At 47.6% G+C, this 14,145-nt stretch overlaps 1 protein-coding gene across 1 annotated transcript in view; it reads right to left on the reverse strand.

Annotated features, from left to right (window-relative positions):
- Positions 1 to 14,145, reverse strand: part of OBSCN (obscurin, cytoskeletal calmodulin and titin-interacting RhoGEF) — a 156,118-nt gene that overhangs the window by 113,429 nt on the left and 28,544 nt on the right. Inside the window, exons 9-11 of the mRNA XM_082455093.1 lie at positions 11,175 to 11,450; positions 7,263 to 7,538; positions 3,351 to 3,626 (exon numbers count right to left, since the gene is read on the reverse strand). Coding sequence (XP_082311219.1) covers positions 3,351 to 3,626; positions 7,263 to 7,538; positions 11,175 to 11,450 — 828 coding nt within the window. The remainder of the gene's footprint in view (positions 1 to 3,350; positions 3,627 to 7,262; positions 7,539 to 11,174; positions 11,451 to 14,145) is intronic.

Below are 14,145 nucleotides of genomic sequence, written 5' to 3' on the forward strand. Positions count from 1 at the left end.
AGAGACTTCTCCCCTGCTCATGGCATCTGCAGGGTCACACCCTAGTGTTCCCAAACCTTCCCAGATGGGGCCACAGTCTTCTCCATACGCCTAAGCAGGGAACTTTGCACCTGCAGTCCAGGCAAATCACTGAGGCTCGGTGCCCTGGCCTACACTTAGTATGGTCAACTTGTGACAAGCTGGAGGGAGTGCTGGCACCTCCCCGTGGCTTTCTTTTCCATTGTCTGAGGAATAAAGAAGCTGAGCACCTTTTCCCTTACGACTGGGGTCCCCATTGCTCTTTTGTTCTTCCTGGTGACACTATGCAAATTTTTGCCCACTCACCCATAGTAGGCTCTCTCTTCTCTCCATTCATCTCTAGGCACTCTTTATGCATTGAAAGACTACAGAAGGACAGATTGCTAGCTTTCAAGGTTATTCCCAACTGAGGGACTCGCACTTTCACGGTGTGATCGAGTCCTCCGATGAATCAAAGTTTTTACCTTCAAGAGTGTCACCAATGTCCATTTCACCCCTTTCAGTTTTGAGCATTTGTGTTCCATTTAAGAAAACTTCCTTTACCTTCGGTCTTTAAAGAATCCACGGTATCGCCGGACTCTTTTCTGCTTTGTACCTTTTAACACTGAGGTTTCTAACCCACCACGAGTGTACTTTTGTGTGTGGTGTGAATTGTCAGTAGACTATAATTTTTCCCTATGGGTAAGTGGTCCAAGCACTATTTATGAAGACAACATCCCTCCTCCACTTTTCGAAGAGACACCACAGTAACAGATGAAATTGTGGCGGAGGGGAGGGGGCTGGGAGGGGGGCAGGAGGGGGGATTTGTCCGTGGTGGTGCAGGAAACCATTGCTGCAAGGAGCTCTTTCTGACCTCACTACTACGTTCCTCTAATGCGGTAAGTATAGCCGCACTGGGATCCCCTTATCTTGAAAACTATATAGCCTCACGATAACTCTTGACAACGGCTCACAGGAAGTGCTCCCACCGTGCTTCTTCAAACAAATAGCATATTGGCTGTACCTTGCCTTTAGAATCTGCCTGGTATTCTACCACCCGACCACCCAAAACACAAATTTCGTTCGATTTTCATTGTTAATCACCATCTTTGATTTTTCTCCTCAGATTACTGTCCATCGATTGAAACCTCTGACTCTCTCTCAACAATGTGTAATAATTTTCCCAAATAGTCTCATAGGAACTTTTATCAGACCTGGAATTAGAAACATGATACAATTGTGCCATTTTAACTCTTCCACAAAAGGTTCAATTTCCAAGCGTTTCTCGCCAGGACTTAGCTGTGGAAATGTCTTCTGCATGTTGATTCTCTTACACCCTAATCTTACTCAACAATCGTACACAGCCTAATAATTCATCCATCGGATTGTCTGAGTTGATAATCACATCATCAGCAAATTCTACCTTGAGTTTTTCTAAACCCTTTGCCAGGATTTTATGCTCCTCCTCACTCCACTCAGTGGTGACAGTGGCCCACTGTACAGTATTCTCCCTCACGTCAAAGATTTCCAGGGACACGTTCCGTGGGATGCTGCTCTTGTTGTTGCTGTTATTGTTGTCGGAGGAATTTTATTATAACTTTACAAAAAGAACACTTTTGTACACTAGGATAAGAACTATGTGGCAGGAACTGGTGCTCAGTTTTATCACACTTTTTGCCTGGACTTCAGACGATCAAGTTGCAGCTACCATTTGATTCTCTAGTCGTTCAGAGGGCCACATCTTTCTGCATTCTATCTCTAAATGCCAAGCTTTATATCTATTGACTTTGCCAACCTTGAACACAACGTGCAATCCTGGACTACGACTCTCATCACTGGTCTCCACCCCGTGGAGGCACGGCTGAATTCCTGTTGCTGACATTTCATTTGTGATTTTGGCTGTGACATTCGCAATACACACGTCTGGAATTTCATTCATCCTTCCTGCCTTTCTTCTGCCATTCTGATATGCATCGATGTTATGTTCTGAACTTAAAGAGAATTATGGAGTATACCACCTTTTTCTATCTCTAAGACCATCTCCACATGCATGGAATAACAGTTTTCCAGGATATTTTGTAGACTCTACCACAGAACTACAAGGTAGTTCCTGGGAAGATTTTTCATTACTGGTCCTACTGATTGACAAGTCATACAACTCTTTGAGTTTTCTATATCTTCTTCTGTCAGTTTTCATACAGTTGCCCAGGATTTAGTCAAACTTCACAACTTTTCAAAGCTTTTATCTTAGAACACTCTCCAATATTCTCCGAAAGCCACATTTTACAGAAATGCCTGGTGGGATCTGGGATATCTATACACACCCATGAATCATCCTATGCTCGCACGGTCTCAAACAGTTATGGGTTGGCACCTCGGAGTCAATGTGGAATGGGAGCCCACCCCTACTCAGCATTAAGGCTCTCTCCACAGAAGACGAGTAACCTGATTTCTTAGACTGCCTTATGTTCCAGCCACGAGGCAGAGACACTCACTAAGCTTTAGGAAAATGCAACGAAATAAAGACTGCTTTGCCAGTAAGAGTCTGCTGCTACTACACTAACTGCTCATTAGCACAGCAGACTGACGGGGCAGAAGTGACTTTTTCCTTTCTGTTCCTAAATTCATCAATTTGATGCCACAGAGAATAGTGACCTGCAGCATCCAAACTGTTTGAAGACAAAGGCAAAATCCTGTTGCCTTTAAGAACATCACCCTAAATAGCACAGGTGACTCTGTTCCAGTCCTCCTTTCCTTCTCCCTTTGCGAGATCGTGACAACAAAACTTGGGCCTATCTTCTGCTACCTACAGGCAACCGGAGCTTCCTTATCCAGGAAATTGAAGGAACGGCATCCCAGACACCTCCAATCTGATCATCCAAAGTTCACTGCTAAGAAAATTCCCAGCAGGACTGTGTGGCCAATATCTCAACTAATCCGCCATCAATGACACTGAAACCCCATCTGGCAAACTGAGACGCGGCAGGAGCCATGTGGTAGATGTCAGGAAAGACGTACCATGGGAGGAAAGTCACATATCCCCAAGCCTACCTCAGACGCCACGCATCAGGGAGAGCCAGGCTCCCGATACCAGGAACGACAGGAAGGCTCTGGGCAGGTGCTAAGACACTGTGACTGAGCCTTACCACATGGAAACAGCTGGACACAAATGGCCCCTCTTCCTTCCACGCCCACCCTCTCCATCCAACCTCCCCCAGGCAAAAATGGCTATAAACGTGGGACGTGGAAGACTGGGAGGCTACAGGAGAGTGAACACCAGTCTGTGGAGGCCGCAAGACAGTCCCCTCGTCACCTCCAAATAGGCTAGCTTAGTATCCTCCTCCAGGACTGACCTGTGACATCCAGGTGGAAGGAGACGCTCTGGCCCCCGGCCTCGCAGCTGTACTCCCCGGCATCTGCCTTGCCCGCCTGCTGCACCACCAGCCGCCGCCCTCGGCCCGTGGCCTCCACACGCACTTTCGAGCTCGAACTCAGCTTCTTTCCGTCCTTGTACCACGTCACCTCGGTCTGGGCCTGGGCCACCTCGCAGCTCAGCGTGGCACTGGCCCCCGCCACGGCCTGCACTTCACTGCGTGCCGGCTGCTCCTTGGCAAACACCACCTTGGGCTCTGGGGACAGCAAAGGATACACGGGTCAAGGACACCATCTCAGCCAGGAAGGCAGCCCCGGGCAAAGGAGACCTGAGTGGGGAGCCGAGGGCCAGGCGGGTGCGAAGGGTGCGGAGGTGACGTGGGGGCCAAGCTGGAAATTTCTCCAGGCCCTGCACCAGGCGTGTGCCCTGCAGACGTCCCCCTGCCTTTCTCAGCGACAAGTCACACAAGTGGTGCATTCTCACCCGGGTCCGCGTGAGCTGGTCCGGGGGGTGGGGGGATTGTGGGAGGGTGCGCTTTTGGAAGAGACTTCTCCCCTGCTCATGGCATCTGCAGGGTCACACCCTAGTGTTCCCAAACCTTCCCAGATGGGGCCACAGTCTTCTCCATACGCCTAAGCAGGGAACTTTGCACCTGCAGTCCAGGCAAATCACTGAGGCTCGGTGCCCTGGCCTACACTTAGTATGGTCAACTTGTGACAAGCTGGAGGGAGTGCTGGCACCTCCCCGTGGCTTTCTTTTCCATTGTCTGAGGAATAAAGAAGCTGAGCACCTTTTCCCTTACGACTGGGGTCCCCATTGCTCTTTTGTTCTTCCTGGTGACACTATGCAAATTTTTGCCCACTCACCCATAGTAGGCTCTCTCTTCTCTCCATTCATCTCTAGGCACTATTTATGCATTGAAAGACTACAGAAGGACAGATTGCTAGCTTTCAAGGTTATTCCCAACTGAGGGACTCGCACTTTCACTTTGTGATCGAGTCCTCCGATGAATCAAAGTTTTTACCTTCAAGAGTGTCACCAATGTCCATTTCAGCCCTTTCAGTTTTGAGCATTTGTGTTCCATTTAAGAAATCTTCCTTTACCTTCGGTCTTTAAAGAAACCACGGTATCGCCGGACTCTTTTTTGCTTTGTACCTTTTAACACTGAGGTTTCTAACCCACCACGAGTGTACATTTGTGTGTGATGTGAATTGTCAGTACACTTTAATTTTTCCCTATGGGTAAGTGGTCCAAGCACTATTTATGAAGACAACATCCGTCCTCGACCTCTCGAAGAGACAGCACAGTAACAGATGAAATTGTGGCAGGGGGAGGGGGCTGGGAGGGGGGCAGGAGGGGGGATTTGTCCGTGGTGGTGCAGGAAACCATTGCTGCAAGGAGCTCTTTCTGACCTCACTACTACGTTCCTCTGATGTGGTAAATACAGCCGCACTGGGATCCCCTTATCTTGAAAACTATATAGCCTCACGATAATTCTTGACAACGGCTCACAGGAAGTGCTCCCACCGTGCTTCTTCAAGCAAATAGCATATTGGCTGTACCTTGCCTTTGGAATCTGCCTGCTATTCTACCATCCGACCACCCAAAACACAAATTTCGTTCGATTTTCATTGTTAATCAACATCTTTGATTTTTCTCCTCAGATTACTGTCCATCGATTGAAACCGCTGACACTCTCTCAACAATGTGTACTAATTTCCCCACATAGTCTCATAGCAACTTTTATCAGACCTGGAATTAGAAACATGATACAACTGTGCCATTTTAACTCTTTCACAAAAGTTTCACTTTCCAAGCGCTTCTCGCCAGGACTTAGCTGTGGAAATGTCTTCTGCATGTTGATTCTCTTACACCCTAGTCTTACTCAACAATCGTACACAGCCTAATAATTCATCCATCGGATTGTCTGAGTTGATAATCACATCATCAGCAAATTCTACCTTGAGTTTTTCTAAACCCTTTGCCAGGGATTTTATGCTCCTCCTCACTCCACTCAGTGGTGAGAGTGGCCCACTGTACAGCATTCTCCATCATATCAAAGATTTCCGGGGACACGTTCAGTGGAATGCTGCTCTTGTTGTTGCTGTTGTTGTTGTTGGAGGAATATTATTATAACGTTACAAAAAGAATACTTTTGTACACTAGGATAAGAATTATGTGGCAGGAACTGGTGCTCAGTTTTATCACACTTTTTGCCTGGACTTCAGACGATCAAGTTGCATCTACCATTTGATTCTCTAGTCGTTCAGAGGGCCACATCTTTCTGCATTCTATCTCTAAATGCCAAGCTTTATATCTATTGACTTTGACAAACTTGAACACAACGTGCAATCCTGGACTACGACTCTCGTCACTGGCCTCCACCCCGTAGAGGCACGGCTGAATTCCTGTTGCTGACATTTCATTTATGATTTTGGCTGTGACATTCGCAATACATACGTCTGGAATGTCATTCATCCTTCCTGCCTTTCTTCTGCGATTCTGATATGCATCGATGTTATGTTCTGAACTTAAAGAGACTTATGGAGTGTACCACCTTTTTCTATCTCTAAGACCATCTCCACAAGCATGGAATAACAGTTTTCCAGCATATTTTGTAGGCTCTACCAGAGAACTACAAGGTAGTTCCTGGAAAGATTTTTCATTATTGGTCCTATTGATTGACAAGTTATACAACTCTTTGAGTTTTCTATATCTTCTTCTTTCAGTTTTCATACAGTTGCCCAGGATTTAGTCAAACTTCACAACTTTTCGAAGCTTTTACCTTAGAACACTCTCCAATATTCTCCGAAAGCCACATTTTACAGAAATGCCTGGTGGGATCTGGGATATATATACACACCCATGAATCATCCTATGCTCGCACGGCCTCAAACAGTTATGGGTTGGCACCTCGGAGTCAACGTGGAATGGGAGCCCACCCCTACTCAGCATTAAGGCTCTCTCCACAGAAGACGAGTAACCTGATTTCTTAGACTGCCTTATGTTCCAGCCACGAGGCAGAGACACTCACTAAGCTTTAGGAAAATGCAACGAAATAAAGACTGCTTTGCCAGTAAGAGTCTGCTGCTACTACACTAACTGCTCATTAGCACAGCAGACTGACGGGGCAGAAGTGACTTTTTCCTTTCTGTTCCTAAATTCATCAATTTGATGCCACAGGGAATAGTGACCTGCAGCATCCAAACTGTTTGAAGACAAAGGCAAAATCCTGTTGCCTTTAAGAACATCACCCTAAATAGCACAGGTGACTCTGTTCCAGTCCTCCTTTCCTTCTCCCTTTGCGAGATCGTGACAACAAAACTTGGGCCTATCTTCTGCTACCTACAGGCAACCGGAGCTTCCTTATCCAGGAAATTGAAGGAACGGCATCCCAGACACCTCCAATCTGATCATCCGAAGTTCACTGCTAAGAAAATTCCAAGCAGGACTGTGTGGCCAATATCTCAACTAATCCGCCATCAATGACACTGAAACCCCATCTGGCAAACTGAGACCCGGCAGGAGCCATGTGGTAGATGTGAGGAAAGACGTACCATGGGAGGAAAGTCACATATCCCCAGGCCTATCTCAGATGCCACGCATCAGGGAGAGCCAGGCTCCCGATACCAGGAACGACAGGAAGGCTCTGGGCAGGTGCTAAGACACTGTGACTGAGCCTTACCACATGGAAACAGCTGGACACAAATGGCCCCTCTTCCTTCCACGCCCACCCTCTCCATCCAACCTCCCCCAGGCAAAAATGGCTATAAACGTGGGACGTGGAAGACTGGGAGGCTACAGGAGAGTGAACACCAGTCTGTGGAGGCCGCAAGACAGTCCCCTCGTCACCTCCAAATAGGCTAGCTTAGTATCCTCCTCCAGGACTGACCTGTGACATCCAGGTGGAAGGAGACGCTCTGGCCCCCGGCCTCGCAGCTGTACTCCCCGGCATCTGCCTTGCCCGCCTGCTGCACCACCAGCCGCCGCCCTCGGCCCGTGGCCTCCACACGCACTTTCGAGCTCGAACTCAGCTTCTTTCCGTCCTTGTACCACGTCACCTCCGTCTGGGCCTGGGCCACCTCGCAGCTCAGCGTGGCACTGGCCCCCGCCACGGCCTGCACTTCACTGCGTGCCGGCTGCTCCTTGGCAAACACCACCTTGGGCTCTGGGGACAGCAAAGGATACACGGGTCAAGGACACCATCTCAGTCAGGAAGGCAGCCCCGGGCAAAGGAGACCTAAGTGGGGAGCCGAGGGTCAGGCGGGTGCGAAGGGTGCGGAGGTGACGTGGGGGCCAAGCTGGAAATTTCTCCAGGCTCTGCACTAGGCGTGTGCCCTGCAGACGTCCCCCTGCCTTTCTCAGCGACAAGTCACACAAGTGGTGCATTCTCACCCGGGTCCGTGTGAGCTGGGCCGGGGGGTGTGGGGGTTGGGGGAGGGTGCGCTTTTGGAAGAGACTTCTCCCCTGCTCATGGCATCTGCAGGGTCACACCCTAGTGTTCCCAAACCTTCCCAGATGGGGCCACAGTCTTCTCCATACGCCTAAGCAGGGAACTTTGCACCTGCAGTCCAGGCAAATCACTGAGGCTCGGTGCCCTGACCTACACTTAGTATGGTCAACTTGTGACAAGCTGGAGGGAGTGTTGGCACCTCCCCGTTGCTTTCTTTTCCATTGTCTGAGGAATAAAGAAGCTGAGCACCTTTTCCCTTACGACTGGGGTCCCCATTGCTCTTTTCTTCTTCCTGGTGACACTATGCAAATTTTTGCCCACTCACCCATAGTAGGCTCTCTCTTCTCTCCATTCATCTCTAGGCACTCTTTATGCATTGAAAGACTACAGAAGGACAGATTGCTAGCTTTCAAGGTTATTCCCAACTGAGGGACTCGCACTTTCACGGTGTGATCGAGTCCTCCGATGAATCAAAGTTTTTACCTTCAAGAGTGTCACCAATGTCCATTTCACCCCTTTCAGTTTGGAGCATTTGTCTTCCATTTAAGAAAACTTCCTTTACCTTCGGTCTTTAAAGAAACCACGGTATCGCCGGACCCTTTTTTGCTTTGTACCTTTTAACACTGAGGTTTCTAACCCACCACGAGTGTACTTTTGTGTGTGGTGTGAATTGTCAGTACACTTTAATTTTTCCCTATGGGTAAGTGGTCCAAGCACTATGTATGAAGACAATATGCCTCCTTGACTTCTCGAAGAGACAGCACAGTAACAGATGAAATTGTGGTGGAGGGGAGGGGGCTGGGAAGGGGGCAGGAGGGGGGATTTGTCCGTGGTGGTACAGGAAACCATTGCTGCAAGGAGCTCTTTCTGACCTCACTACGACGTTCCTCTGATGTGGTAAATACAGCCGCACTGGGATCCCCTTATCTTGAAAACTATATAGCATCACGATAATTCTTGACAATGGCTCACAGGAAGTGCTCCCACCGTGCTTCTTCAAGCAAATAGCATATTGGCTGTACCTTGCCTTTGGAATCTGCCTGCTATTCTACCATCCGACCACCCAAAACACAAATTTCGTTCGATTTTCATTGTTAATCACCATCTTTGATTTTTCTCCTCAGATTACAGTCCATCGATTGAAACCTCTGACTCTCTCTCAAGAATGTGTAATAATTTCCCCACATAGTCTCATAGCAACTTTGATCAGACCTGGAATTAGAAACATGATACAACTGTGCCATTTTAACTCTTTCACACAAGTTTCACTTTCCAAGCGTTTCTCGCCAGGACTTAGCTGTGGAAATGTCTTCTGCATGTTGATTCTCTTACACCCTAATCTTACTCAACAATCGTACACAGCCTAATAATTCATCCATCGGATTGTCTGAGTTGATAATCACATCATCAGCAAATTCTACCTTGAGTTTTTCTAAACCCTTTGCCAGGGATTTTATGCTCCTCCTCACTCCACTCAGTGGTGACAGTGGCCCACTGTACAGTATTCTCCCTCACGTCAAAGATTTCCAGGGACACGTTCCGTGGGATGCTGCTCTTGTTGTTGCTGTTATTGTTGTCGGAGGAATTTTATTATAACTTTACAAAAAGAACACTTTTGTACACTAGGATAAGAACTATGTGGCAGGAACTGGTGCTCAGTTTTATCACACTTTTTGCCTGGACTTCAGACGATCAAGTTGCAGCTACCATTTGATTCTCTAGTCGTTCAGAGGGCCACATCTTTCTGCATTCTATCTCTAAATGCCAAGCTTTATATCTATTGACTTTGCCAACCTTGAACACAACGTGCAATCCTGGACTACGACTCTCATCACTGGTCTCCACCCCGTGGAGGCACGGCTGAATTCCTGTTGCTGACATTTCATTTGTGATTTTGGCTGTGACATTTGCAATACACACGTCTGGAATTTCATTCATCCTTCCTGCCTTTCTTCTGCCATTCTGATATGCATCGATGTTATGTTCTGAACTTAAAGAGAATTATGGAGTATACCACCTTTTTCTATCTCTAAGACCATCTCCACATGCATGGAATAACAGTTTTCCAGCATATTTTGTAGACTCTACCAGAGAACTACAAGGTAGTTCCTGGGAAGATTTTTCATTACTGGTCCTACTGATTGACAAGTCATACAACTCTTTGAGTTTTCTATATCTTCTTCTGTCAGTTTTCATACAGTTGCCCAGGATTTAGTCAAACTTCACAACTTTTCAAAGCTTTTATCTTAGAACACTCTCCAATATTCTCTGAAAGCCACATTTTACAGAAATGCCTGGTGGGATCTGGGATATCTATACACACCCATGAATCATCCTATGCTCGCACGGTCTCAAACAGTTATGGGTTGGCACCTCGGAGTCAATGTGGAATGGGAGCCCACCCCTACTCAGCATTAAGGCTCTCTCCACAGAAGACGAGTAACCTGATTTCTTAGACTGCCTTATGTTCCAGCCACGAGGCAGAGACACTCACTAAGCTTTAGGAAAATGCAACGAAATAAAGACTGCTTTGCCAGTAAGAGTCTGCTGCTACTACACTAACTGCTCATTAGCAAAGCAGACTGACGGGGCAGAAGTGACTTTTTCCTTTCTGTTCCTAAATTCATCAATTTGATGCCACAGGGAATAGTGACCTGCAGCATCCAAACTGTTTGAAGACAAAGGCAAAATCCTGTTGCCTTTAAGAACATCACCCTAAATAGCACAGGTGACTCTGTTCCAGTCCTCCTTTCCTTCTCCCTTTGCGAGATCGTGACAACAAAACTTGGGCCTATCTTCTGCTACCTACAGGCAACCGGAGCTTCCTTATCCAGGAAATTGAAGGAACGGCATCCCAGACACCTCCAATCTGATCATCCAAAGTTCACTGCCAAGAAAATTCCAAGCAGGACTGTGTGGCCAATATCTCAACTAATCCGCCATCAATGACACTGAAACCCCATCTGGCAAACTGAGACCCGGCAGGAGCCATGTGGTAGATGTCAGGAAAGACGCACCATGGGAGGAAAGTCACATATCCCCAGGCCTACGTCAGACTCCACGCATCAGGGAGAGCCAGGCTCCCGATACCAGGAACGACAGGAAGGCTCTGGGCAGGTGCTAAGACACTGTGACTGAGCCTTACCACATGGAAACAGCTGGACACAAATGGCGCTCTTCCTTCCACGCCCACCCTCTCCATCCAACCTCCCCCAGGCAAAAATGGCTATAAACGTGGGACGTGGAAGACTGGGAGGCTACAGGAGAGTGAACACCAGTCTGTGGAGGCCGCAAGACAGTCCCCTCGTCACCTCCAAATAGGCTAGCTTAGTATCTTCCTCCAGGACTGACCTGTGACATCCAGGTGGAAGGAGACGCTCTGGCCCCCGGCCTCGCAGCTGTACTCCCCGGCATCTGCCTTGCCTGCCTGCTGCACCACCAGCCGCCGCCCTCGGCCCGTGGCCTCCACACGCACTTTCGAGCTCGAACTCAGCTTCTTTCCGTCCTTGTACCACGTCACCTCCGTCTGGGCCTGGGCCACCTCGCAGCTCAGCGTGGCACTGGCCCCCGCCACGGCCTGCACTTCACTGCGTGCCGGCTGCTCCTTGGCAAACACCACCTTGGGCTCTGGGGACAGCAAAGGATACACGGGTCAAGGACACCATCTCAGCCAGGAAGGCAGCCCCGGGCAAAGGAGACCTGAGTGGGGAGCCGAGGGCCAGGCGGGTGCGAAGGGTGAGGAGGTGACGTGGGGGCCAAGCTGGAAATTTCTCCAGGCTCTGCACCAGGCGTGTGTCCTGCAGACGTCCCCCTGCCTTTCTCAGCGACAAGTAACACAAGTGATGCATTCTCACCCGGGTCCGCGTGAGCTGGTCCGCGGCGTGGGGGCGTTGGGGGAGGGTGCATTTTTGGAAGAGACTTCTACCCTGCTCATGGCATCTGCAGGGTCACACGCAAGCGTTCCCAAACCTTCCCAGATGGGGCCACAGTCTTCTCCATACGCCTAAGCAGGGAACTTTGCACCTGCAGTCCAGGCAAATCACTGAGGCTCGGTGCCCTGGCCTACACTTAGTATGGTCAACTTGTGACAAGCTGGAGGGAGTGCTGGCACCTCCCCGTGGCTTTCTTTTCCATTGTCTGAGGAATAAAGAAGCTGAGCACCTTTTCCCTTACGACTGGGGTCCACATTGCTCTTTTGTTCTTCCTGGTGACACTATGCAAATTTTTGCCCACTCACCCATAGTAGGCTCTCTCATCTCTCCATTCATCTCTAGGCACTCTTTATGCATTGAAAGACTACAGAAGGACAGATTGCTAGCTTTCAAGGTTATTCCCAACTGTGGGACTCGACCTTTCACTGTGTGATCGAGTCCTCTGATGAATCAAAGTTTTTCCCTTCAATAGTGTCACCGATGTCCATTTCAGACCTTTCAGTTTAGAGCATTTGTGTTCTATTTAGAAATGTTTCCTTACCTCAGTCTTTAAAGAAACCACAGTATCGGTGGGTTTTTTTGTTTTTACCTTTACACTGGGTTTCTACCCCACCATGATTTCACTTTTCTGTGTTGTGGGAATTGCTAGTACAATTTAATTTTTTCGTATTGTTAAGTGGTGCAAGCATCTGATGGGGATACTCTGATAAACTTCCTCTTTGCCCAATTCCTCTAGGACAGAAATTGTGGGGTCATTATGGGTTCATTCCTCATACTTCCTAGATGAGGCCATAGTTTTTTCCCACAGGAATGTGCAGGGCATGTTCTCATCTGCAGTGAATGAGATTTTCTGACGTTCTACCCTCACCTACTCTCACTGTTGGCAGTGTGGTGGGAGTGAAATGTACCTCCTGTGGCAGGCTTTTGCATTTTTTCTGATGATTCAAAGTAAAGACCCATTTCTGATGTTTTTGGTCATCAGTGTTTGCTCTTCTGTGGTGTCACTGGTCAACGTTTTTGCCCTATTTTCAATAGCATTGTCTGCCATTTGTATGTTCACTTTAAGGACGTTTTTATACATACGAATGCTAGGCACTGACAAGTGTGTATGTTCTAAATGTCTTCCACATCTGTGTGGTTTGCCTTTTCAGTACTTTATGCTATCTTCTGATGAATCTATCAATACATATTTAGTTTTAAGGTAGTCAAATTTTTTTCATTATGATTAGTGCAATTGTATTTTAAGAAGTCATTCTTTGGGACTTCCCTGGTGGTGTAGTGGTTAAGAATCTGCCTGCCAATGCAGGGGACACAGGTTCGTGCCCTGGTCCGGGAAGATGCCACATGCCACAGAGTAACTAAGCCCGTGCGCCACAACTGCTGAGCCTGCTCTCTAGAGCCTGTGAGCCATAACTACTGAGCCTGCTCACCTAGAGCTCATGCTAAACAACAAGAGAAGCCACCGCAGTGAGAAGCCCGCACATCACAGTGAAGAGTAGCCCCAGCTTGCCGCAACTAGAGACAGCCCGCGTGGAGCAGCGAAGCCAAAAATAATAAATTAAAAAAAGAATTTTTTTAACATCTTTTCTTGGAGTATAATTGCTTTACAATGGTGTGTTAGTTTCTGCTTTATAACAAAGTGAATCAGTTATACATATACATATGTTCCCATATCTCTTCCCTCTTGCATCTCCCTCCCTCCTACCCTCCCTATCCCACCCCTCTAGGTGGTCACAAAGCACCGAGCTGATCTCCCTGTGCTATGCGGCTGCTTCCCACTAGCTATCTATTTTACGTTTCGTAGTGTATATATGTCCATGCCATTCTCTCACTTTGTCACAGCTTACCCTTCCCCCCCCATATCCTCAAGTCCATGCTCTAGTAGGTCTGTGTCTTTATTCCCGTCTTACCACTAGGTTCTTCATGACCTTTTTTTTTTTTTCCTTAGGTTCCATATATATGTGTTAGCATACTGTATTTGTTTTTCTCTTTCTGACTTACTTCACTCTGTATGACAGACTCTAACTCCATCCACCTCATTAAAAACAACTCAATTTCGTTTCTTTTTATGGCTGAGTAATATTCCATTGTATATATGTGCCACATCTTCTTTATCTTTTCATCTGATGATGGACACTTAGGTTGCTTCCATGTCCTGGCTATTATAAATAGAGCTGCAATGAACATTTTGGTACATGACTCTTTTTGAATTATGGTTTTCTCACGGTATATGCCCAGTAGTGGGATTGCTGGGTCGTATGGTAGTTCTATTTTTAGTTTTTTAAGGAACCTCCATACTGTTCTCCATAGTGGCTGTATCAATTTACATTCCCACCAACAGGGCAAGAGGGTTCCCTTTTCTCCACACCCTCTCCAGCATTTATTGTTTG

This window comes from Balaenoptera physalus, assembly GCF_965194825.1.
Source record: "Balaenoptera physalus genome assembly, chromosome: 3".
Lineage (NCBI taxonomy): Eukaryota > Metazoa > Chordata > Mammalia > Artiodactyla > Balaenopteridae > Balaenoptera > Balaenoptera physalus.